Consider the following 26,935-nt stretch of genomic DNA (forward strand, 5'->3'; position numbering starts at 1 on the left):
CAGACGACGAGATGGTTGGATGGCGTAGCCGACTGAATGGACATGAGTTTGAGCAAACTCTGGGAGATCATGAAGGACAAAGAAATCTGGTGTGCTGCAGTCTATGGGACTGCAAAGAGTCAGACATGACTGAGCGACTGAACAACTTACAACATTTAGACAATTCAAATACTTTAAGGAAGCAAGAAAGCCTTCCTTTTCTCCCTTAAAATTGATAGATTTATATGTTATTTTTTACTTAGCATAAAAGATAAAATAATTTCATGGTGTAAAGGGTATAGAATTTTGAATTACTCCCCAATTTACAGTCCATTTCTCCTTATCTTTTAATGTTCTGGCATTTTGTGTCCTGGGGAGCAGCAATGCAAATGTCCTTTTGAAAAGGCTGTCCCTTCTAAAAATGAAGACAAGTAGGAAAGGCAGCCCCTCACTTCACATAAGAAAAGAAGGAAAAAAAGGTACAGAGGACAGGTACATGGATCCTTGGTTTTCCTATTTCAGGGAAACCCTGGTGACATATTCAGGTGGGATCATGTAGAATATCCAACATTGCATGATTGGTGGCATTGTTATTGGCAGAGTAAGGCAGCTAGATAAATGAACCCGAAGTGATGTTACTGGCCCCTCATACCTTAAAAGTCACATTCAGAGCTTGTATAACTTTCCAAGTATTTATAAAGGCCAAAGATCTGAGAGAGAGCCAGAGGAAGGCAGAGAACTGAATGAGGACTTTTAAGGCTAGATCTACTAGCCAGAACCATGTTTCTAACAGATGCGAGCCAAACATAAAGAGTCACACTTCAGTTTGCAAGAGTCCATAAAGCAGCTAGGAACTCTACTATAGATATAAAAGACCCAGATGATACCACATGTATCTGAGGCCACCATGTCCCTCCATCATAAGAGATCTCATAAATTTCCATCCCTGTCCATACTATTTTGAAGAATATGAGAAGGAAAGAAATGTCTGAAAAACTGACTCATTCAGAAGAACCTGAGTAAATCACTAAATTAAACTTACATTTACTTTCTTCAGCACAGTAGTGCTGAGTTTGGAGGAAAAATAGTTACAGGAAATAAAGACCCTATATTTGCTTTTTACATGAGAGTAGTATAATGTATTATTGGAACAGATGTAGAAAAACCCATGTATTACTGGTGGGAGAATAAATTGATTTACTCTTTTTGAAGATTATCATAAGTAATTAAATTAAGCTATGAATACCATATTGGATATTATATTTAGGAATTTATTTATTTATATATTAGTATTCACACCATATGAGAAAATATATGAATACTATTGAGGGAAGTAGCATAAAGTTGGAAAATTCTTAAGCATATACTGATAAAGAATGGTTAATTAATTATAATACCTCTTTGCAATGAAATACTAAATAGCTTTGTAAAAGAAAGGGTCTATCTCTATGTGGGAAGAGGTCTAACATATACTTTTAGGTAAATAAGGAAAGTTATAGAATAGAAGGTTAATTCATACAATTGCCTTCATAATAAAAACACAAATCTGGAAATAAATAATTTTTATAGTATGTTCTTTACCCACAGTCCCACCCACACTGCCTCTTTCTACATTTCTAGGAATCAAACAGAAAAGGCAAAATTTCCAAGGCAAATGCTTACGTTTTGTTTCGAACTTGACAAGGAGTTTAATCCCCAGTGCCAAAGCAATATTTGGGCTGAGACAGGCAGCTACCTTCATGCTGAGGTTTATCTGTCCATAGTATTGAGAAATGGAATTAAATGGAAAGAAACTGGCAAAATATATGAAGCTTCCAGCAGAAGCAGCCAAACGGGCTGCAAATAAGAAGGAAATTATAAGGTCAATTTAAAGCAATAAACAAAATAATGAATTATAAATAAATTATAAATAAGTTCATGAGAATACACTAAATGTTTTCATAAGAAAAAAAAAGAATACACTAAAGGATAAGAACGTAAACTCTATGAGGGAAGAGAATTTATCTTTTTCACCCTCATATCATCGATGTCTGAAACACAGTATGTGTTCAGTTCAGTTAGTTTAGTTCAGTTCATTTCAGTTGTTCAGTCGTGTCGGACTCTTTGAGACCCCATGAATTGCAGCAGGCCAGGCCTTCCTGTCCATCATCATCTCCCAGAGTTCACTCAAACTCACGTCCATTGAATCGGTGATGCCATCCAGCCATCTCGTCCTCTGTCGTCCTCTTCTCCTCCTGCCCCCAATCCCTCCCAGCATCAGAGTCTCTTCCAGTGAGTCAACTCTTTACCTGAGGTGGCCAAAGTACTGGAGTTTCAGCTTTAGTATCAGTCCTTCCAATGAACACCCAGGACTGATCTCCTTTAGAATGGACTGGTTGGATCTCCTTTCAGTCCAAGGGACTCTCAAGAGTCTTCTCCAACATCACAGTTCAAAAGCATCAATTCTTTGGCGCTCAGCTTTCTTCACAGTCCAACTCTCACATTCATACATGACTACTGGAAAAACCATAGCCTTGACTAGACAGGCCTTTGTTGGCAAAGTAATGTCTCTGCTTTTGAATATGCTATCTAGGTTGGTCATAACGTTCCTCCCAAGGAGTAAGCGTCTTAATTTCATGGCTGCAATCACCATCTGCAGTGATTTTGGAGCCCCCAAAAATAAAGTCTGACACTGTTTCCACTGTTTCCCCATCTGTTTCCCATGAAGTGATGGGACCAGATGCCATGATCTTCGTTTTCTGAATGTTGAGCTTTGAGCCAACTTTTTCACTCTCCTCTTTCACTGTCATCAAGAGGCTTTTTAGTTCCATAAATATTTATTAAATGAATGAATTAATGTATAGGATGACAATGTATAGGATATTTACCACATACAATAAAAATGTGCAGCCATTTAAACAAAGAATCACTCTTACATTTGTTCCTCTCTCCTTTCTAAAACTTATTTATTCATTATTACTTGGTTTGGAGAATTATAAATGTACACCACTAGTATTAACATAAATTTAATATCTTAGTGTTTCTAGAGTTTGAAATTATGGGTAGAATAATAAGCCATGGATGAAGTTTTTAACACATGTGTTCAATCTAAATTATGATAATCAAAAGAGAATAGTTAAATAAATAGTTAATTATTGAGAGTTGGATATGATTAGGTCCATAAATACAGGATCCTGTAAGCTAGGAAAAGAATTTTTGTCGAGATTATCATTGAGACAGGAGATCAAGATGGTGGAGTAAGAGGATGTGGTGCTCACTTCTCTTCATGAACACATAAAAAATATACATACATGTAGAATAATTCTCACTGAAAACTAACTGTAAACAGGTAGAAAGATTACTGTAAAACCAAAGTTCTAAGAAAGATACTCATAGAATATGATAGGATGGGAAGAAAAACAATCAGGTTGTGGAACCTGTGTCCTTGGGAAGGGAATCAGAGATTGCATGGGTGGACATTTGCCATGGGGACTGAGCAGGTTGAGCCACAGACTGGGTGTCCCAGCTCGCACACCCTATATGGAGGAGACAAGCCCCTTGGCTGGTTGGAGAACCATGGAGACAGAGAAGAGGGTTGGAGATGCCTGGACTCCACTTGTGAGGAATGTTCAAGTGCTCGCTTGCCCCAGGCAACGCTGAGAAAGATCTTTTCTAGCAGCTGCAGGGTTTCCTGAGACCACCTCCCTACACTCCCCAGCCCAAGCCAAGCAAAAGCACCAGCACTGCTCATGCCATACTACAGTATGGCACTGGAGCTAGGGTGGTCAGGATTAAAGACTCAAACTTGGGATGCAGAGACAACCCAGTCCCAGGGATGAGCCCAGGTGGGTGGTGGCCATTTTTGGCACCTTCCCAAGTGATGTCCTAGAAGTAACCCAGACTTTTGATGCCAGCAAGGCTGCTGGGCTTCCCACAATTGCCTGTGTGCCCTTGTCCAAGCTGAAAAAACTCTTTGGCCCCACTCACTGCACACATAGTGTGGCACGAGATCTAGGACAGTCACAACTGGGGAAGAGATGTGATTATCAGCTGCATCTGAGCAGAGTGGCAGATGCCCACACAGGCAAAACACTGGACTCCTTTTATGTGCATATGCCCACTTGCTTCAGCACACCCCTCCTTTGAGGCAAAAGTCCTGGTAAGTACCCTGTAAAGTGAAAAGGTTACAATTATATTGTCATCCTTCTTATTTATCTGATAAACAACATCAGATATGCAGATGACACCACCCTTATGGCAGGAAGAGTCTCTTGGTGAAGGTGGAAGGTGGGAGAGGAGAGTAAAAAAGGACTGATGCTGAAGCTGAAGCTCCAATACTTTGGCCACCTGATCTGAAGAGCTGACTCATTGTAAAAGGCCCTGATGCTGGGAAAGACTGAAGGCAGGAGGAGAACGAGATGACAGAGGACAAGATGCTTGGAAAGCATCACCGACTCAATGGACATGAGTTTGAGCAAACTCCAGGAGATGTTTAAGGACAGGGAAACCTAGCATGCTGCAGTCTATGGGGTCGCAAAGAATTCAGACATGACTGAATGACTGAATAACAAAGCACCTATTTATGGTAAAAACTCTCTAGAAAGCAGCATAAAGGGAACCTAAAACATTGTAATGACCATTTATGACAAACTTCTGGCAAACATCCTACTCAATGGTGAGAAGCTGAGAATATTTTTTTCCAAGATCACGAACATGACAAGGATGTCCATTCTCACCAATTTTATTCAACATAATTTTGCTATAGCAATCAGAGAAGAAAAAGAAATAAAGGGAATAAAAATTGGAAAAGAAGAAGTAAAACTTCCACTGTTCGAAAATAACATGATACTATAAATAGAAGATCCTAAAGATGCTACCAGAAAACCACTAGGGCTCATCAATGAATTTGGTAAAGTTGCGGATAACAAAGTTAGCAGAGAAATCTATTGCATTTCTACACACTAACAACAGAAGATCAGAAAGAGAAATTCAAGAAGCAATTTCATTTACCACTGTATCAAAAAGAGTAACATACCTAGGAATAAGCCTACCTAAGGAAACAAAATACCTGTACTCTGAAAACTACAAGATGCTGATGAAAGCAACCAAAGAAGACACAAACAGATGAAACACATGCCATGGTCATGGATTGGAAGAATCAACATAGTCAAACAAGGAAATCTAAAGACTGAATGCAATCCCTATCAAATTGCCAATGGCATTTTTCACAGAATTGGAACAAAAAATCCAAAACTTTGTATGGAGAAACAAAAGCCTCCATGTAATGAAAGCAATCTCGAGAGAGAAAACAGAGCTGGAAGAATCAGGCTCCCTGATTTCATATTATATTACAAAGCTATAGTCATCAAAACAGTATGGTACTGCCACAAAAAACAGAAATATAGACCAATGGAAAAGGAATCAGCTATGAAAATATTAGTCACTCAGTCATGTCTGACTCTATGCAAACCCATGGATTAATTGTAGCCCACCAGGCTCCTTTGTCCATGGAATTCTCCAGGCAGGAATACTGAAGTTTGCCATTTCCTTCTCCAGGGGCATCTTTCCGACCCAGTGATCAAACCCAAGTCTCTTGCGTCTCCTGAATTGCAGGCAGATTATTTACCATCTGAGCCACCAGGGAAGCCTGTTAACCAGCTATACCTCAACACCAAAAAAAGTTAAAAATAAATAAAAATCCAGGGTATTTGAGGTATAACTAGGTTGCTTCCATGTCTTGGTTATTTTAAATAATGCTGTAATGGGGTACAGACATCTCTTTGAGAAGTAATTTCAATTCCTTTGATGTATACCTAGAAGTGGGATTGCTGTATCTTATGGTAACTCTATTCGTAATTTTTTGAGAAACCTCAAAACTGTTCTACAGAATGGCTAAAACAATGTATATTCCACCAGTTGTATATTAAGTTTCTTTATTCTCCACATCCTCACCAACAGTTGCTATATTTTGTAATCTTGGTAATAGTCAACCTAACAGTTGTGATAATTGAATCTGAATTCCAGATTACCACATCATGAAATTTAAATGTAAATGTCAAGTTTTGAAAAAATTGACAAGGAATACAGAGAAACAAGTGAGGAGAAAATAAATCAACAGCAGTTATCCCTGAGAAAGACCAGATGGTGGACGTTCTAGATCAACAGATTTAGACAAATGTTCTAAGATGCTCACACAGCTAAAGAAAGATGAGGATAAACTCAAGAAAATGATGTGTGAACAAAACAAAATATCAATAAAGAAGTGAAAAACATAGAAAGGAATAAAGAAATTCTGAGGCTGAATAATACAATAAAAGCAATGAATATTCAGTAGAGTGTTTCAAAATTGAATTTTCACAGTGAACTTTCTCAGTGAACTTTCAGTTTAGTTCAGTTCAGTCACTCAGTCATGTCCGACTCTTTGTGACCCCATGAATCATAGCACGCCAGGCCTCCCTGTCCATCACAACTGCTGGAGTTTACGCAAACTCATGTCCATCGAGTCAGTGATGCCATCCAGCCATCTCATCCTCTGTCGTCCCCTTCTCTTCCTGCTCCCAATCCCTCCCAGCATCAGGGTCTTTTCCAATGAGTCAACTCTTCGCATGAGGTGGCCAAAGTATTGGAGTTTCAGCTTTAGCATCAGTCCTTCCAATGAACACCCATGACGGATCTCATTTAGGATGGACTGGCTGGATCTCCTTGCAGTCCAAGGGACTCTCAAGAGTCTTCTCCAACACTACAGTTCAAAAGCATCAATTCTTCAGCACTCAGCTTTCTTCACAGTCCAACCCTCTCATCCATACATGACCACTGGAAAAACCATAGCCTGGACTAGAAGGACCTTTGTTGGCAAAGTAATGTTTCTGTTTTTGAATATGCTATCTAGGTTGGTCATAACTTTCCCTCCAAGGAGTAAGCATCTTTTAATTTCATGACTGCAATCACCATCTGCAGTGATTTTGGAACCCCCCCAAATTAAGTCAGCCACTGTTTCCACTGTTTCCCCATCTATTTCCCATGAAGTGATGGGACCAGCAAACTAAATAGCATGACATTCAGAAGACTGACAATGAACACATTATAATCAAACTGTTAAAATCTAAAGACAAAGAGTTTGGAAAGGAGCAAAAGAGGATCACATGCAAAGATCTTCATATGATTATTGGAAGAATTTCTAAACAGAAAGTTTGAAGGTCAGGAGGCTGTGGGTGAATATATTCAGATTTCTCAAGGAAAAAAATCAGTAAAAATCAAGAATTCTTAATGCTTCAAACTGTTCTTTTAAGATGAAGGAGAGATGAGTAACAAATAAATATAAATAAAAATTACCTGTCCTGGAGTCTTTCAGGTTGAAAGAAATATAGTTGAGACTATATGAACAAGAAAAGATCTCCAGTAAAAGTAAATTCATGTACAATTCTTAAAGCTAGTATTACTGTATCAACTATACCTCAACTTAAAAAGAGGAATCAGGAGAATCTGAGTCAGAGAAGATTATGTGATGATCAAAGTAGAGGTTGGAATGATGCAATTGCCAAAAGAGTTCATAAGCCAAGAAATGTTGACTGTTTTCAAAAATGGGAAAAAGGCAAGAAAATGTATTTTTTACTATAGGCTCCAAAGGAATACAGTAGTGCTTCTTTTAGCCAAGTGCACACAGGACAGTCTTCAGGATAGAGCATATGTTAGGCCACACATCAAATCACCAAACTTTTGAGTTAAGATAAATATCATATAAACAATCTTCTTCAACTACAAGAGGACTAGAATACTGAAAAGAAAATTGAAAAATTTACAATTTTGTGGAAGTTAAACAGTATACTCCTGAACAACAAATGGATCAAAAAAGAAATAGCAAGAGAAATTAAAAGGTATATAGAGATGAATGAAAATGAAAACATAACATTAAATGAATTAAAAGCAGTACTATGGGGCAAAATTATAGCTATAACTGCTTACTTTGAAAAAAAGGTAGGCTCTCCAATCAATAAATTAACTTCAAAACTTAAGAAACTTGACAAAAACAAAATTGGAAACTATCAATAAAAAATATAAAACTAGAATAAAGAAGGATATGTTAATAATAAAGATTATGGCAGAAATAAATAAAATAGAGAATTGAAAAATAGTAGGGAAAATAAACGCTTACATGTGGAACTTAGAAAAATGAGACTGATGAAGTTACTTACAAAGCAGAAGTGACTTAAAGTTAGAATATGAAGCTATGGCTACCAGGGGAGAAGGTTAGGGTGAGAGATAAATCAGGAACTTGGGATGAACACACACTATATACACAAGATAGATAACCAACAAGGATGTATCATATAGCACAGGGAACTCTATTCAATATTCTGTGAAAATCTGAGAAAAGAATCTTAAAGAGAGTGGGTATACATATATTAATATGCATAACAGAATTACTTTGCTGTACACCTGAAACACAATATTGCAAATAAACTATACACTAATAAAATTAAAATATTAAAAAAACATAAGACAAAGAAAAAGTACTAAGATTTTCAATCCATAAGCACAGGATATCTTTCCCTTTATTTGTATTTGCTTTAATTTCTGGTCAATGTTTCAAGTGAACAAGTCTTTCACCTCCTTGGTTTATTTTATTCTTTTTGATGCTATTGTAAGAGGGAAGATTTCCTTCTTTTTTGAGTAGTTCATTGTTAATATATAAAAATATAATTGATTTTTGTATCAGTTACTTTAGTGAATTTTTAAAAATTATTTTATTTTATTTATTTTTTCATTCTTCCATTTTTTTATTTTTTAAATTTTATTTTTTTACAATACTGTATTGGTTTTGCCATACATTGACATGAATTTATTTTTAAAAATTTATTTAAATTGGAGGATAATTATTTACAATATTGTGATGGTTTTTGCCTTACATTAATATGAATCAGCCATAGGCATACATTTGTCCCCTCCATTCTGTACCCACCTCCCTCCTTAATCCATCCCTTCAGGTTGTCACAGAGCACTAGCTTTGGGTGCCCTCTGTCATACATCAAACTCCCAACGACTATCTATTTTACATATGGTAATGAATATGTTTTAATGCTATTCTCTCAAATCATCCCACCTACTCCTTCTCCCACTGAATCCAGAACATTGTTCTTTATGCCTGTGTCTCCTTTGCTGCCCTGCACATAGGGTCCTTAGCACATCTTTTTGGATTCCACAGATATGTGTTAACATATGGTAATTGTTTCTTTTTCTGACTTACTTGCCTCTGTATAACAGGCTCTAGGTTCATTCACCTCGTTAGAACTGCCTTAAATGTGTTCCTTTTTATAGCTGAGTAATATTCCATTGTCTATATATACCACAACTTCTTTATCCATTCATCTGCTGATGGACATTTAGGTTGCTTCCATGTCCTAGCTGTTGTAAATAGTGCTGCAATGAACACTGAGGTTTTGTTGTTGTTCACTCACTCATTTGTGTCCGACTCTCTGTGACCCCACAGGCTTCCCTGTCCTTCACTATCTCCTAGAGTTTGCTCAAACTCATTTCCATTGAGTCGATGATGCCATCCAACAATCTCATCCTCTATTGCCCACTTCTCCTGCCCTCAATCTTTCCCAGCATCAGGGTCTTTCTTTTCCAATGAGTCAGCTCTTTAGAACAGGTGACCAAAGTATTGGAGGTTTGATCTCCTTGAGGTCCAAGGGACTCTCAAGATTCTTCTCCAACACTACAGTTCAAAAGCATCAGTTCTTCAGCACTCAGCTTTCTTTATACTCCAACTCTCACATCCATACGTGACTACTGAAAAAATCATACCTTTGACTAGATGGACCTTTGTCTCTGCTTTTTAATATGCACTCTAGGTTGGTCATAGCTCTACTTCCAAGGAGCAAGCCTCTTTTATTTTCATGGCAGCAGTCACCATCTGCAGTGATTTTGGAGCCCCCCAAATTAAAGTCTGTCACTTTCCATTCTTTCCCCATCTATTTGCCATGAAGTGATGGGACCAGATGCCATGATCTTCACTTTTTGAATGTTGAGTTTTAAGCCAGGCTTTTCTCTCTCCTTTTTCACCTTCATCCAAAGTCTCCTTAGTCCCTCTTCACTTTCTGCCATAAGGGTGGTGTCATCTGCATATCTGAGGTTATTGATATTTCTCCTGACAATCTTGATTCCAGCTTGTGCTTCATCCAGCCTGGCATTTCACATGATGTACCCTGAACATAAGTTAAATAAGCAGAGCTATTCACTTTAAAACTTTTTTAACTGTCTTTAACTATTTTCTTTACTTAAATTGAACACCAGATCGGATGGATGATGTTATAATTTTGCTTCATCTATCAAATTTGATCTAATAAACACAGGAGAAGTAGAACGGTCTATTATACTTATGCCTATTTTTACCCATTTCCATGTTCTTTTCTTTGTGGAGTTCAGAGATTTATGTTATCTCCTTTCTGCTCAGGAAACTTCCTTTAGCCATTCTTTAATGGTAGTTTTGTAAAACAATTCTCTGTCTTCCTCCTTCTATGGATTTATTTCCTATTTATTCCTGGAGGATAGTTTTCCTGGATACAGAGTTCACTGTTGGCATTTCTTTTCTTCAGCACTTGGAAAAACATGCTGCTTCCTTCTAGTTTAGATGAGAAGTGTGGTTATTCAAACTGACATTCTTCTATAAATAATGTATTATTTTTTCTGTCTGCTTGTTAGGTTTTTTCCATGGTCTTTAGTTTTCAGAAGTTTAATTATGATGTGTCTTGGCATGAATTTCTTTGAGTTTATCCAATTTGGCGTTACCCAATTCCTTGAGACAATATATGTCTGTCTTTCACCAGATTTGATAAAATTTCAGCCATTATTTCTTTGAGTACTTTTTTATTTTGAAAACTTTTTCAGTCCCCCATTTTTCCTACTCTTCTTTGGAAACTTCATTGATACAAATAAGTGTTAGATATGTGGTTATTGTCCTACATGTCCTTGAGATCCTATATATTTTTCAGTGTATTTTCTCTTTATTCAGAATGTGATTCTAGTGAATCTGTCTTCAATTTAACTTATTCTATCTTATCTTTATTCTACATAAGCTTTAAACTTGCTGTTATATTTTTCTATGATTTCCATTTGTTTTTAAAATAATTTCTATTTCTTTGCTGAGATTTCTATTTTCCGATTTGTTTTCATAATTTCTTGCTGAAGCCATTTTTATGATGGCTGCTTATATTGCTTGCCTACAATTATAATACCTGCTTCACCTTAGTGCTGTGTCTTTTGCAGTGAATGCCATTTCTCATTAATACTGTGATTTTCCTGGTTCTTTGTATGAGTGATTTTCTATCATATCCTAAGCATTTTAGGTAAAATGAGGCTATGAATCCTAATCTTTTTTAAAAAGCAGTCAGCACACAAAGGTCAGACGGGTGTGGCTGTTCCTCTTCCCTGCTGACACTTCCCTGGGAAAAGCAGGGCACTGATAATACACTGCTTCATTGCAGACAGATGAGGTGGAAGTTCGGATCTCTCTCTGGCCTTGCTGACACCTTTATGAAAGTGGGGAACTGACTCATACCACATTTTAACCTCTGACGGAGGAAGCTTAGCTCTCTACTGGGCTTTACTGATGCTAGATGATGGGAGATGTGGAAGGAATGCTGACTAGTTTTGCACACTTGTTCAGTTTCTTATTGCTGTTGGGTAGATGTGGAAGATTAGCTGATCACAAGGATGCTTATTAGAACTGATTTGTACTACCTGTTAAGTATTATTGATACTGTATGTGGATGGAAACTTAATTCACTACTGAACACTGATGGCAGTAAACTGGCAAGGGAGTTATTAATTGAACAGTGCCTGACTCTGGAAAGATGGGATTGAGATGGAGGATCAACTTCTTTGTTGACTCTGACTCAGCCATGAATATAGAGGTGCAGTGGTTTTTCACTTAGTGTTGGGCTGGAATAGGGTAAGTATTGCCAAAGTCTTTTCTATTGTTAGGGCACCAACTTCCTAGTCTTTTGGTGTGGGAAAACAGGCTTTGTTTGGAACTTTTTGTATGTTGTTAGTTATAGACTAGACACTTTTGAAGTGCTTTTTCAAAGATATATGAGTAGCAGTAAGAAATCCCAAGAAAGTAAAGGTCAAGTCAATTCCTCAAGTTTCAAGGTTTCTAGGCAGCCTTTCTTCTTCTTTATAACTTTCGGGGACTTTCTATTCTTGTTCATTGTCATAGCTGAGATTTTTAATTTTGAGGAGAACTTGGGCTGAATTAAAAATAAGTTTGATCTCCTTGCAGTCCAAGGGACTCTCAAGGGTCTTCTCCAACACCACAGTCCAGAAGCATCAACTCTTTGGTATTCAGCTTTCTTTACAGTCCAACCCTCATACATGACTACCGGAAAAACCATAGCCTTGACGAGATGGACCTTTGTTGTCAAAGTAATGTCTCTGCTTTTTAATATGCTGTCTAGGTTTGTCATAGCTTTTCTTCCAAGGAGCAAGTGTCTTCCAATTTCATGATGGCAGTCACCATCTGCAGTGATTTTGGAGCCCCCCAAAATAAAATCTGTCACTGTTTCCATTGTTTTCCCATCTTTTTGCCATGAAGTGATGGGACCAGATGCCATAATCTTAGTTTTCTGAATGTTGAGTTTTAAGTCAGTTTTTTTCACTCTCCTCTTTCACTTTCATCAAGAGGCTCTTTAGTTCTTCTTCACTTTCTGCCATAAAGGAGGTGTCATCTGCATATCTGAGGTTATTGATATTTCTTCTGGCAATCTTGATTCTAGTTTGTGCTTCATCCAGCCCAGCGTTTCTTATGATGTACTTTGCATATAAGTTAAATAAGCAGGGTGACAATATACAGCCTTGATGTACTCCTTTCCCCATCTGGAACTAGTCTGTTGTTCCACGTCCAGTTCTAACTGTTGCTTCTTGACCTGCATGCAGATTTCTCAGGAGGCAGGTGAGGTGGTCTGGTACTCCCATCTCTTTAAGAATTTACCAGAGTTTGATGTGATCCACACAGTCAAAGGCTTTGGTGTAGTCAATAAGGCTCAGTCAAACCAGTCAATCCTAAAGGAAATTAGTTCTGAATATTCATTGGAAAGACTAAAGCTGAAACTCCAATACTTTGGCCACCTGATGCGAAGAAATGACTCATTTGAAAAGACCCTGATGCTGGGAAAGATTGAAGGTGGTTGGAGAAGGGGACGACAGAAGATGGCATCATCGACTCAATGGACATGAGTTTGAGTCAACACTGGGAGTTGGTGATGGACAGGGAAGCCTGGCATGCTTCAGTCCACGGGTCACAAAGAGTTGGACATGACTGAGCAACTGAACTGAAAAATAAGTTAAAATACTATTAATATTTCAATTGTTCTAGATGGAAGAGTCATTCTAATTATTTAGTCTATTATACCACCAGAAATAAGTCTTTTTTTCTTAAGTTTTTATAAATACACTAACTCTTATCTGACAATCTTATTTTTTTTAATCTTATTTTGATTTTCAACACATTATTTTCTGTTTTAGCTCAACATATTATTTTTCTTTATCCACAATTTTGTTAATTGTTTTGTTGAGGTCCTCAAGACCACCTCTGGATTCAGTCACTTTCTAGGACAATTCAAGGATATAGCATATAGTCATACTCAAGAGTTATGGTGAATAAATAATGATGCTATAATAACAATGTAAGGATACAAAGCCCATTCATTGAAGGGAAAAGGAGCATGGGGCAAAGTGCAGATGGAAACAGGCACAAGTTTACAAGAGTTCTCTCTCAGTGAAATCACACAGGTTATGTTTAATTCCTCTAGCAAGGAATTGTGACAACATATATAAAATACTGTTGGCCAGATATTCATTAGAGATTGGGGGACTAAGGTTTTTGTTGGGAGCTTGTCACATAGGTGTACCTAACATATATCGACTCAAGACTCCCAGAAAGAAAGCCTGTGTTTAGTATAAAAACTGCTTGTACAAGCACTTTAGGAACCATGAGCCACTCTTACTATTTAGAGAATGGGGAGAATCTTCTAAAAATATAAGTTCTTAGATGCCAAGCAAAGGTCAACCTTTCTAGGAAGGCTTTCTAAGGAAATGAGTTTCAGGCCTGCTATGTTAATTCCTTTCAGCACAATTCTGAATACTAATTGTGAATTGTGAAGACCAATCAGCTGATATTTGTGATAATATGCAGGTCAGGAAGCAACAATTAGAACTGGACATGGAATAACAGACTGGTTCCAAATAGGAAAAGGAGTACGTCAAGGTTGTATATTGTCACCCTGCTTATTCAACTTATCTGCAGAGTACATCATGAGAAATGCTGGGCTGGATGAAACACAAGCTGGAATCAAGTTTGCTGGGAGAAATATCAATAACCTCAGATATGCAGATGATACCACCCTTATGGCAGAAAGTAAAGAACTGAAGAGCCTCTTGATGAAAGTGAAAGAGCAGAGTGAAAAAGTTGGTTTAAAGCTCAACATTCAGAAAACTAAAATCATGGCATCTGGTCCCATCACTTCATAGCAAATAGATGGGGAACCAGTGTCAGACTTTATTTTGGGGGCTCCAAAATCACTGCAGATGGTGACTGCAGCCATGAGGTTAAAAGATGCTTACTCCTTGGAAGGAAAGTTATGACCAAACTAGAGAGCATATTCAAAAGCAGAGACATTACTTTGCCAACAAAGATCCGTCTAGTCGATGATTTTTCCAGTAGTCACGTATGGATGTCAGAGTTGGAGTATAAAGAAAGCTGAGCACCGAAGAATTGATGCTTTTGAACTGTGGCCACCTGATGCAAAGAGCTGACTCATTTGAAAAGACCCTGATGCTGGGAAAGACTGAAGGCGGGAGGAGAAGGGGACAACAGAGCATACGGTTGGATGGCATCATCGACTCAATGGACATGAGTTTGAGTAAACTCCGGGAGTTGGTGATGGACAGGGAGGCCTGGCGTGCTGCAGTCCATGGGCCTGCAGAGTTGGACATGACTGAGCAACTGAACTTAACTGAAGTGATTAAAGGTTATATTTTGATACTTAAAAGTCTTACTGCAAAAATATCTTTATACACTAAAATTATTTAATAGGGACTCTACTTGTTCAATACAGAAAATACAGGAGGAATAATGCTTAATAGGTGTGGTATAAAAAAGAAATATTCCTTAATTTTGGGGGAAGTTATTAAAAATTGTCAATAGAAAATTATTTCTATAAGATCTGTAGTAGGCCAATCTGGGGTTATCTGATAATATATATCTTTCTCATGTGGGCTTTCACAAAGAATCAATTTTTCTTTGTCTATGTATGTGATACAGTGTCTTACCACATGGTAAGTACACAAAGGACATGCTGAATAAATGAATGAATGAATACTTCCTTCCCTTGATTTGCTTTTGGAAGTGATTTGAAATCAACTTCTGCAGGAAGCACTGTTTAATTTATCCTAAGTTCCAACTGGTAACAATCTTATTTTATATACTGTTTTTATACATGCATTGGGCAGTATTAAATTTCAGTGCACCCTCTACCTCCTGTCAAATCATTTCATGTGCAATTCATCTATGTTAGAATGTATGCCAAGACTGCATGTGAGGTAGCTACATGGAACTCCCAAATATGGCCTTATTTTTGGTCAATTAAAAAGGTAATTCTATTACAGGAGAAGTCTTAGACTCACCTTTATTAAAGAATGTGCTAACCATAAAGCCAAAGAATATTGAAGCAATGGCATAACACATAAGAAAGACAAAGATGAAACTATAGTCACTGTAGCAGAAGACTGGATCACTGAAAATCTAGAATAAAACAATTATGACATCTTGTAAAATATGCAAAAAGTAGTACCATTAAACACAAGGGAAGAGGGAGAAAACTATGGCCCTGAAGAAACAGATCACACTGCCCAGTGACTGAAACTCAATAAGATGCCAAGTTAGCTAATTAACTTATTTCTTACAGAAGGATTAATGTTTTTCTCAGAGATTTGGCAGTGTCTGAATTTCCATAAAAGCCATTTTTCATTCTCTTGAAAACCTGAGACTAATCAGTCCATACTATGATTGCTTTTTCCTTCCCAAAGGATAGTTGCAGCAGGTTGCAATCTACTGGAACTAAAATGTTAGATGTAACAGCCATATACGGCATGTAGTTACTAAACACTTGAAACATTAAGCACTTGAAATGTATCTAGTGTGACTGAGGAGCTGACTTTTTATTTTCATTGAATTTTAGTTATTTTTAACTTAAACTTGAAAGATAAAACAGTGTCAAATACAGATAAAGTATTTCTAATGAAAATACAGTGTACAAATTGAGATGTGCTCTAAATATGAAACATACACTTGAGTTATAAGTGTTTAGTATAGAAAAGAATGTAAAATATCTCAATTTTTAAATTGCATACTGAAATAATATTTTGTATATATTGGCTAAATAATATACATTATTAAAATAATTTCACCTTTTCATTTTTAAAATTTCTAGTAGCTACTAAAATCCTAATAGTACATGTATGACTCATTTCTATTGGGTGGCATGAAACTAACACTTGCCTTGGCAAAGACTAACAAACATATCAAACAGACAATAAAGATATAAAAAAAGAAGAACATGAAGAAATACGCAGCCCAGATCATCCAACTTTTAAGTCCAATTGTAAGCTGGTACTCCTGTAGGAAATTCAAAACAAATCAAATATTAAATATATCAGCAATTCATAACATTTTCACATACATTTAAAAACTACATTCTCATAAAAACATATTTAAATGGATAATATCATTTTATGAGTGAAAAAATCAAGGCTCAGAAAGTCATGTGTGTTGATTACACTTATGCAGTTAGTAAGGGCAGTTCAGTTCAGTTCAGTCCCTCAGTCATGTCCGACTCTTTGCGACCCCATGAATCGCAGCACGCCAGGCCTTCCTGTCCATTACGAACTCCAGGAGTTCACTCAGACTCATGTCCATTGAGTCAGTGATGCAATCCAGCCATCTCATCCTCTGTGGTCTCCTTCTTCTCCTGCCCCCAATCCCTCCCAGCATCAGGGTCTTTTCCAATGAGTCAACTCTTCGCATGAGGTGGCCAAAGTACTGGAGCTTCAGCTTTAGCATCATTCCTTCCAAAGAAATCCCAGGGCTGATCTCCTTCAGAATGGACTGGTTGGATCTCCTTGCAGTCCAAGAGACTCTCAAGAGTCTTCTCCAACACCACAGTTCAAAAGCATGAATTCTTCGGCGCTCAGCCTTCTTCACAGTCCAACTCTCACATCCATACATGACCACTGGAAAAAACATAGCCTTGACAAAACGGACCTTAGTCAGCAAAGTAATGTCTCTGCTTTTGAATATGCTATCTAGGTTGGTCATAACTTTTCTTCCAAGGAGTAAGCGTCTTTAAATTTCATGGCTGCAATCACCATCTGCAGTGATTTTGGAGCCCCAAAAAATAAAGTCTGACACTGTTTCCACTGTTTCCCCATCTATTTCCCATGAAGTGATGGGACCGGATGCCATGATCCTCGTTTTCTGAATGTTGAGCTTTAAGCCAACTTTTTCACTCTCCTCTTTCACTTTCATCAAGAGGCTTTTGAGTTCCTCTTCACTTTCTGCCATAAGGGTGGTGTCATCTGCATATCTGAGGTTATTGATATTTCTCCCGGCAATCTTGATTCCAGCTTGTGTTTCTTCCAGTCCAGCGTTTCTCATGATGTACCCTGCATACAAGTTAAATGAGCAGGGTGACAATATACAGCCTTGACGTACTCCTTCTCCTATTTAGAACCAGTCTGTTGTTCCATGTGCAGTTCTAACTGTTGCTTCCTGACCTGCATACAGATTTCTCAAGAGGCAGGTCAGGTGGTCTGGTATGCCCATCTCTTTCAGAATTTTCCAAAGTTTATTGTGATCCACACAATCAAAGGCTTTGGCATAGTCAATAAAGCAGAAATAGATGTTTTTTTGGAATTCTCTTGCTTTTTCCATGATCCAGAGAATGTTGGCAATTTGATCTCTGGTTCCTCTGCCTTTTCTAAAACCAGCTTGAACATCAGGAAGTTTACGGTTCACATATTGCTGAAGCCTGGTTTGGAGAATTTTGAGCATTACTTTACTAGCGTGTGAGATGAGTGCAATTGTGCGGTAGTTTGAGCATTCTTTGACATTTCCTTTTTTGGGGATTGGAATGAAAACTGACCTTTTCCAGTCCTGTGACCACTGCTGTTTTCCAAATTTGTTGGCATATTGAGTGCAGCACTTTCACAACATCATTTCTCAGGATTTGAAACAGCTCAACTGGAATTCCATCACCTCCACTAGCTTTGTTCGTAGTGATGCTTTCTAAGGTCCACTTGACTTCACATTCCAGGATGTCTGGCTCTAGATGAGTCATCACACCATCGTGATTATCCAGGTCATGAAGATCTCTTTTGTACAGTTCTTCCGTGTATTCTTGCCACCTCTTCTTAATATCTTCTGCTTCTGTTAGGTCCATACCATTTCTGTCCTGTATCAAGCCCATCTTTGCATGAAATGTTCCCTTGGTATCTCTAATTTTCTTGAAGAGATCTCTAGTCTTTCCCATTCTGTTCTTTTCCTCTATTTCTTTGCATTGATCGCTGAAGAAGGCTTTCTTATCTCTTCTTGCTATTCTTTGGAACTCTGCATTCAGATGCTTATATCTTTCCTTTTCTCCTTGGCTTTTTGCTTCTCTTCTTTTCACAGCAATTTGTAAGGCTTCCTCAAACAGCCATTTTGCTTTTTTGCATTTCTTTTCCATGGGGATGGTCTTGATCCCTGTCTCCTGTACAATGTCACGAACCTCATTCCATAGTTCATCAGGCAGTCTATCTATCAGATCTAGTCCCTTAAATCTATTTCTCACTTCCACTGACAGAATGTGGTCCTCTGGAGAAAGGAATGGCAAACCATTTCAGTATTCTTGCCTTGAGAACCCATGAACAGTATGGAAAGGCAAAGTGGTAGGATACTGAAAGAGGTACTCCCCAGCTCAGTAGGTGCCCAATATGCTACTGGAGGTCAGTGGAGAAATAACTCCAGAAAGAATGAAGGGATGGAGCCAAAGCAAAAACAATACACAGCTGTGGATGTGACTGGTGATAGAAGCAAGGTCTGATGCTGTAAACAGCAATATTGCATAGGAACCTGGAATGTCAGGTCCATGAATCAAGGCAAATTGGAAGTGGTCAAACAAGAGATGGCAAGAGTGAATGTCGACATTCTAGGAATCAGCAAACTAAAATGGACTGGAATGGGTGAATTTAACTCAGATGACCATTATAGCTACTACCGTGGGCAGGAATGCCTCAGAAGAAATGGAGTAGCCATCATGGTCAACAAAGAGTCTGAAATGCAGTACTTGGATGCAGTCTCAAAAATGACAGAGTGATCTCTGTTTGTTTCCAAGGCAAACCATTAAATATCACAGTAATCCAAGTCTATGCCCCAACCAGTAACACCGAAGAAGCTGAAGTTGAACAGTTCTATGAAGACCTACAAGACCTTTTAGAACTAACACCCAAAAAAGATGTCCTTTTCATTATAGGGGACTGGAATGCAAAATTAGGAAGTCAAGAAACACCTGGAGTAACAGGCAAATTTGGCCCTGGAATGTGGAATGAAGCAGGGCAAAGACTAATAGAGTTTTGCCAAGAAAATGCACTGGTCATAGCAAACACCCTCTTCCAACAACACAAGAGAAGACTCTACACATGGACATCATCAGATGGTCAACACCGAAATCAGATTGATTATATTCTCTGCAGTAAAAGATGGAGAAGGTCCATACTGTCAACAAAAACAAGACCAGGAGCTGACTGTGGCTCAGATCATGAACTCATTACCAAATTCAGACTGAAATTGAAGAAAGCAGGGAAAACTGCTAGACCATTCAGGTATGACCTAAATCAAATCCCTTATGATTATACAGTGGAAGTGAGAAACAGTAAAGGCAGTACTGACATTCAAATCTTTTTCTCTTGAGTTCAGAAATCTTTTGTCAACATTACACCTAGTATTAAACCAAAATGGAGAGCATTTAAAATTAAACTTTGAAATATCAAGATTAAGATCTCTTTTCCATTATATCCACTTCCAGGGATATTAGATAAATGTGTTTATGGCTTCTTTCTTTTTTAAAAAATTCAATTGTAAATTAGAAGTCAGCAGTACTTCTTATACTTGTTCTTTGTGGGCAATGAGTCTTTTCCTTCTCTCTAGTTTGTCTCTGAGCTTTTTGGAACTGTGGTTTGATGTCTATCATTAATTTTGTAAAAGTCTCTACTATTATTTCTTTAACTCTATTTTCACATCTCCTTTTTGAATTTCAATTATATACATGCTATATCATTGACAGTGTCCTATAGCTTTTCAATGTTTTCTTCTGAATCTTTACATAGTGTTTTCTTTTTTCACTTAAGTTTGTGTAATTTCAACTTTCTTGTACTCAATTTTTGATTTTTTCCTCATCAAGGTCAAGTCTACTTATGAGTCTGTCAAAGGCATTCTTCATTTTTGTCAGCACGCTTTTTTTAAATTTCTAGCAATTCCATTTGACTCCTTATAGCTTGCTGTTTCCAATCAGTTCAGTTCAGTTCAGTTGCTCAGTCGTGTCTGACTCTTTGAAACCCCATGGACTGCAGCATACCAGGCCTCCCTGTCCATCACCAACTTCCAGAGTTGACTCAAACTCATGTCCATTGAGTCGGTGATGCCATCCTCTGTCATCCCCTTCTCCTCCCACCTTCAATCTTTCCTAGCATCAGGGTCTTTTCAAATCAGTCAGTTCTTCGCATTAGGTGGCCAAAGTATTGGAGTTTCAGGTTCAACATCAGCCCTTCCAATGAACATTCAGGACTGATTTCCTTTAGGATGGACTGGTTGGATCTCCTTGCAGTCCAAGGGACTCTCAAGAGTCTTCTCCAACACCACAGTTCAAAAGCATTAATTTTTCAGTGCTCAGCTGTTTCCAATAGCATTACCTATCTGATCGTGCATGTTATCTGATGTGCTGAAAAGAGAAAGCTTGACACTACTATTTTTAAAGAAGGCATGTTTGTAAGATTGGCCTTTGGTTGGTATATGGAAATTTGGGTGATAAACCACTCCCTTCACTGATATAAAACATTTTCTAAATGATAAGTGTAGCCGACTATGCCTGTTTGGACAAATAATATGGTGTATGCTGGATATCTGCTGTCTAGGAGTTTGGAATTTTGGTATGTGGTAGGCCAAAGGTGTTTATATACTGTAACCAGCATGCCAATCAAAACCTTGGATGCTGAATCTCTAATGGATTTCTCTGGACAAGAACATCACAAATATGTTGCTGGGTTTTCATCACTGGTGCAAGAGTATGCCGTGTGACCTCTTGTGAAATTACTTGCCGAAGCCTGTAGGTTAATTACTCTAGGCTTTGCCCGTGTCATTTTCTCCTATGATTCAGCTATCACCTACACTTACTCTACCATTAAAAGAAACCTTAGCTGTTAGCATACCTACATGCTGAGTCCCATGAATCCTTCAAGTGAATTTCAGAAAATAGGGATGGTCTGAAGGATCCTGTACACATCTACCTTTTCCTTTAGTGCCTTAAATTATTAATCACAGTAATTTAAACTGTGAAGCATGGGTCAGCAGTGGACCGCAGCAGGGCCAGGGGCACTGAATGCCCCAGTGGTGCACACGACCTTTTGAAGAAGGTCCTTCAATTATCATCATCACCTTCACCATAGTTTGGCCTCAGGCCAAACAACTGGGAGGGAACACAGCCCTACCCATCAATAGGAAATTGGACTGAAGATTTACTGAGCATTGCCCCACCCATCGGAACAAGACCCAGTTTCCCACTCAGTCAGTCTCTCCCATCAGGAAGTTTCCATAAGCCTCTTACAGACAGAATGAAAATGACAATCACAGAAAACTAATCAAACTGATCACATGGACCACAGTCTTTCTAACTCAATGAAACTATGAGCCATCACGGTGGAGAGTTTTGACAAAATGTGGTCTACTAGAGAAGGGAATGGCAAGCCACTTCAGTATTCTTGACTTGAGAACCCCATGAACACTTTGAAAAGGCAAAAAGATAGGACACTGAAAGATGAACTCCCCAGGTTGGTAGGTACTCAATATGCTACTGGAGTAGAGTGGAAAATTCTGAAAGAGATGGGAATACCAGACCACCTGACCTGCCTCTTGAGAAATCTATATGCAGGTCAGGAAGCAGCAGTTAGAACTGGACATGGAACAACAGACTGATTCCAAATAGGAAAAGGAGTACATAAAAGCTGTATATTGTCATCCTGCTTATTTAACTTCTATGCAGAGTACATCATGAGAAACACTGGGCTGGATGAAACACAAGCTAGAATTAAGATTGCTGGGAGAAAAATCAATAATCTCAGATATGCAGATGACACCACCCTTATGGGAGAAAGTGAAGAAGAACTGAAGAGCCTCTTGATGAAAGTGAAAGAGGAGAGTGAAAAAGTTGGCTGAAAGCTCAACAATCAGAAGACTAAGATTATGGCATCTGATCCCATCATTTCATGGCAAATAGATGGGGAAACATTGGAAACAGTGGCAGACTTTTGTTTTTTTGGGTTCTAAAATCACTGCAGATGGTGATTGCAGCCATGAAATTAAAAGACACTTACTCCTTGGAAGGAAACTTATGACCAAACTAGAGAGCATATTAAAAAGCAGAGACATTACTTTGCCAACAAAGGTCTGTCTAGTCAAGGCTATGGTTTTTTCAGTAGTCATGTATGGACGTGAGAGTTGGAGTATAAAGAAAGCTGAGTGCCGAAGAATTGATGCTTTTGAACTGTGGTGTTGGAGAAGACTCTTGAGAGTCCCTTGGACTTCAAGGAGATCCAACCAGTCCATCCTAAAGGTCAATCCCGAGTGTTCATTGGAAGGATTGATGTTGAAGATGAAACTCCAAATTTTGGCCACCTGATGTGAAGAGCTGACTCATTTGAAAAGACCCTGACGCTGGGAAAGATTGAAGGCAGAAGAAGAAGGGGATGACAGAAGATGAGATGGTTGGATGGCATCACCAACTCAATGGACATGAATTTGGGTAAGCTCCGGGAGTTGGTGAAGGACAGGGAGACCTGGCGTTCTGCAGTCCATGGCGTCACAAAAAGTCAGATATGACTTAGTGACTGAACTGAACTGTACAGTGGAGAAATGACTCCAGAAAAAATGAAGAGATGGAGCCAAAGCAAAAACAACACCCAGTTATGGATGTGACTGGTGATGGAAGTAAAGTCTGATGTTGTAAAGAACAATATTGAATAGGAACCTGGAACGTTAGGTCCATGAATCAAGGCAAATAGGAAGTGGTCAAACAGGAGATGGCAAGAGTGAACATCGACATTTTAAGAATCAGTGAACTAAAATGGACCGGAATGGGTGAATTTACTTCAGATGACCGTTATATCCATTACTGTGGGCAAGAATCCCTTAGAAGAAATGGAGTAGCCCTCATAGTCAGCAAAAGAGGCTGAAATGCAGTACTTGGACGCAACCTCAAAAACAACAGAATGATCTCTGTTCATTTCCAAGGCAAGCCATTCAACATCACAGTAATCCAAGTATATGCCCAACCACTAATACTGAGGAAGCTGAAGTTGAACGGTTCTATGAAGACCCACAAGACCTTCTATAACTAACACCCAAAAAAGATATCCTTTTCATTATATGGGATTGGAATGTAAAAGTAGGAAGTCGAGAGATACTGGGAGTAACAGGCAAATTTGGCCTTGGAGTACAAAATGAAGCAAGGCAAGGCTAACAGAGTTCTGTCAAGAGAACTAGTCATAGCAAACACCCTCTTCCAACAACACAAGAGATGACTGTACACATGGACGTCACCAGATGGTCAATACCGAACTCAGATTGATTATATTCCTTGCGGCAAAGATGAAGAAGCTCTATACAGTTGGCAAAAACAAGACCATGAGCTGACTGTGACCCAGATCATGAACTCCTTATTGCAAAATTCAGACTTTTGCAAAATTGAAGAAAGTAGGAAAGACCACTAGACCATCCAGCTGTGACCTAAATCAAATCCCTTATGATTATACAGTGGAAGCAACAAATAGATTCAAGGAATTAGATCAGATAGACAGAGTGCTTGAAGAATTATGGAGGTTCATGATATTGTACAGGAGGCAGTGATCAAGACCATCCCCAAGAAAAAGAAGTGAAAAAAGGCAAAATGGTTGTCTGAAGAAGCCTTATAAATAGTTGAGAAAACAAGAGAAGCTAAAGGCAAAGGAGAAAAGGAAAGATACACCCATTTGAACACAGGGTTCCAAAGAATAGCAATGAAAGATAAAAAAGCCTTCCTCGGTGATCAATGCAGACAAACAGAGGAAAACAGAATGGGAAAGAGATCTCAAGAGATCTCTTCAAGAAAATTAGAGATACCAAGGGAACATTTTATGCAAAGATGGGCACAATAAAGGACAGAAATGGTAGGGGCCTAACAGAAGCAGAAGATATTAAGAAGAGGTGGCAAGAATACACAGAAGAACTATACAAAAAAGATCTTCATGACCCAGATAACCATGATGGTGTGTTCACTCACCTAGAGCCTGACATCCTGGAATGCAAAGTCAAGTGGGCCTTAGGAAGCATGACTATGAACAAAGATAGTGGAGGTGATGGAATTCTAGTTGAGCTATTTCAAATCCTAAAAGATGATGCTGTGAAACTGTTGCACTCAGTATGCCAGCAAATTTGGAAAACTCAGCATGGCCACAGGACTGGAAAAGATCAGTTTTCCTTCCAATCTCAAAGAAAGGCAATGCCAAAGAATGCTCAAACTATTGCACAACTGCATTCATCTCACATGCTAGCAAAGAAATGCTCAAAATTCTCCAAGCCAGGCTTCAATAATACGTGAACCAGGAACTTCCAGATGCTTAAGTTGGATAAAGAAAAGGCACATGAAGCAGAGCTCCAACTGCCAACATCTGCTGGATCATTGAAAAAGTAAGAACATTCCAGAAAAACATCTACATCTGCTTTATTGACTATGCTAAAGCCTTTGACTGTGTGCATCACAACAAACTGTGGAAAATTCTTCAAGAGATGGGAATACTAGAGCACCTTACCTGCCTCTTGAGAAATCTGTATGCAGGTCAAGAAGGAACAGTTAGAACTGAACATGGAACAACAGACTGGTTTCAAATTGGGAAAGGAGTACGTCAAGGCTGTATATTTCACCCTGCTTAGGTAACTTACATGCAGAGTACATCATGTAAAATGCTGGGCTGGATGAAGCACAAACTGGAATACGTCCAGGAGAAATATCAATAACCTCAGATATGCAGATGACAACACCTTTGTGGCAGAAAGTAAAGAAGAACTAAAGAGCCTCTTGAGGAAAGTGAAAGAGGAGAGTGAAAAAGTTGGCTTAAAATTCAACATTCAAAAAACTTAAGATCATGGCATTCATTCCCATCACTTCATGGCAAATAGATGGGGAAACAATGGAAATGGTGATAGACCTTATTTTTGGGGGGTCCAAAACCACTGCAGATGATGACTGCAGTCATGAAATTAAAAGACATTTACTCCTTGGAAGAAAAGCTATGACCAACCTAGACAGCATATTAAAAAGCAGAGACATTACATTGCCAACAAGGTCCATCTAGTCAAAGCTATGGTTTTTCCAGTAGTCATGTATGGATATGAGAGTTGGAGTATAAAGAAAGCTGAGCGCTGAAGAATTGATGCTTTTGAACTATGGTGTTGGAGAAGATTCTTGAGAGTCCCTTGGACTGCAAGGAAATCCAACCAGTCCATCCTAAAGAAAATCAGGGCTGAATATTCATTGGAAGGACTGATGCTGAAGCTGAAACTCCAATACTTTTGGCCACCTGATGCAAAGAACTGCCTCACCAGAAAGCTCCCCAAGGCTGGGAAAGATTGAAGGCGGGAGGAGAAGTGCAAAAGGGATGAGACGGTTGGATGGCATCACTGACTTGATGAGCTTGAGTAAACTCCGGGAGTTGGTGATGGACAGGGAAGTCTGGAGTGCTGCAGTCCATTGGGTGGCAAAGAGTCCAACACGACTGAGTGACTGAACTGAACTGAAAACTTGTCTGGTGTTTCTAACAACTTTGACTTATCTGAGTCTGATTTTGATTACAGATTTGTCTCTTTGAAACATTTTTTTCTTAATTTTTGGTGTGGCTTACAATCCTTTGTTGAAAATCACACGTGTTAGCTAGGGGAGCATATATGAAGGTAAATAGGCCTATAGTGTGAGGCTTCATATTAGATTAGCTAGGACTTGAATTGTTTGAAATTGTTACTGTAGGTACTAGAAACATCAAATTCATCTAGTGACCTTTTACCGTGTCCCTTCTTGCCATCAGGTTTTACTTTTACCTTTCTGCTGCTCCACCGTTTGCTTCTGGAAATCGGCCAGCTTGGTATTCACTCTTCCTGCTCTGTATTTGTTGTTAGTGGGATATAATCTGCTTCTATGGGATGCAACAACCATCCACAATGCTGAACATGCAGAAATAATCCAATCCTCTGTGTAACAGAACTCTACATGCTTAAAAATCCTTTAAAGAAACTTTATAAGAAAATAATTTGGATTACCTTCAATTTTTTTTCCTTTTCCCATACAATAGATCGAATGATGGAAAGTACAATTGGAGAGAACATGAGTACGAACATCAAAGGAAGGAAACTACCAGTGAGCAAAAGTAATCCGTCATCAGGATAAGCTGGATATGGAAATCTCTGTACAAAGATGTTGATATCATCAAACAACTGTCTAGCACTGCTCTCATGATATAGAATGATGGCCTTATCTAAGGCATGCTGTATAGCGAGGAATCCTTCTCTGATGTACCCTATATGATAAAATAAACATCATCAAGTAAAACATGCTAAAGAACATCTAATCAGACACATGCAAAAAGC

At 38.4% G+C, this 26,935-nt stretch overlaps 1 protein-coding gene across 1 annotated transcript in view; it reads right to left on the bottom strand.

The window, feature by feature from the left end:
- Nucleotides 1–26,935, bottom strand: part of LOC128060028 (phospholipid-transporting ATPase ABCA3-like) — a 252,491-nt gene that overhangs the window by 194,372 nt on the left and 31,184 nt on the right. Inside the window, exons 5-8 of the mRNA XM_052652237.1 lie at nucleotides 26,609–26,865; nucleotides 16,520–16,630; nucleotides 15,640–15,757; nucleotides 1,642–1,815 (exon numbers count right to left, since the gene is read on the bottom strand). Coding sequence (XP_052508197.1) covers nucleotides 1,642–1,815; nucleotides 15,640–15,757; nucleotides 16,520–16,630; nucleotides 26,609–26,865 — 660 coding nt within the window. The remainder of the gene's footprint in view (nucleotides 1–1,641; nucleotides 1,816–15,639; nucleotides 15,758–16,519; nucleotides 16,631–26,608; nucleotides 26,866–26,935) is intronic.

Source organism: Budorcas taxicolor, chromosome 2 (genome assembly GCF_023091745.1).
Source record: "Budorcas taxicolor isolate Tak-1 chromosome 2, Takin1.1, whole genome shotgun sequence".
Lineage (NCBI taxonomy): Eukaryota > Metazoa > Chordata > Mammalia > Artiodactyla > Bovidae > Budorcas > Budorcas taxicolor.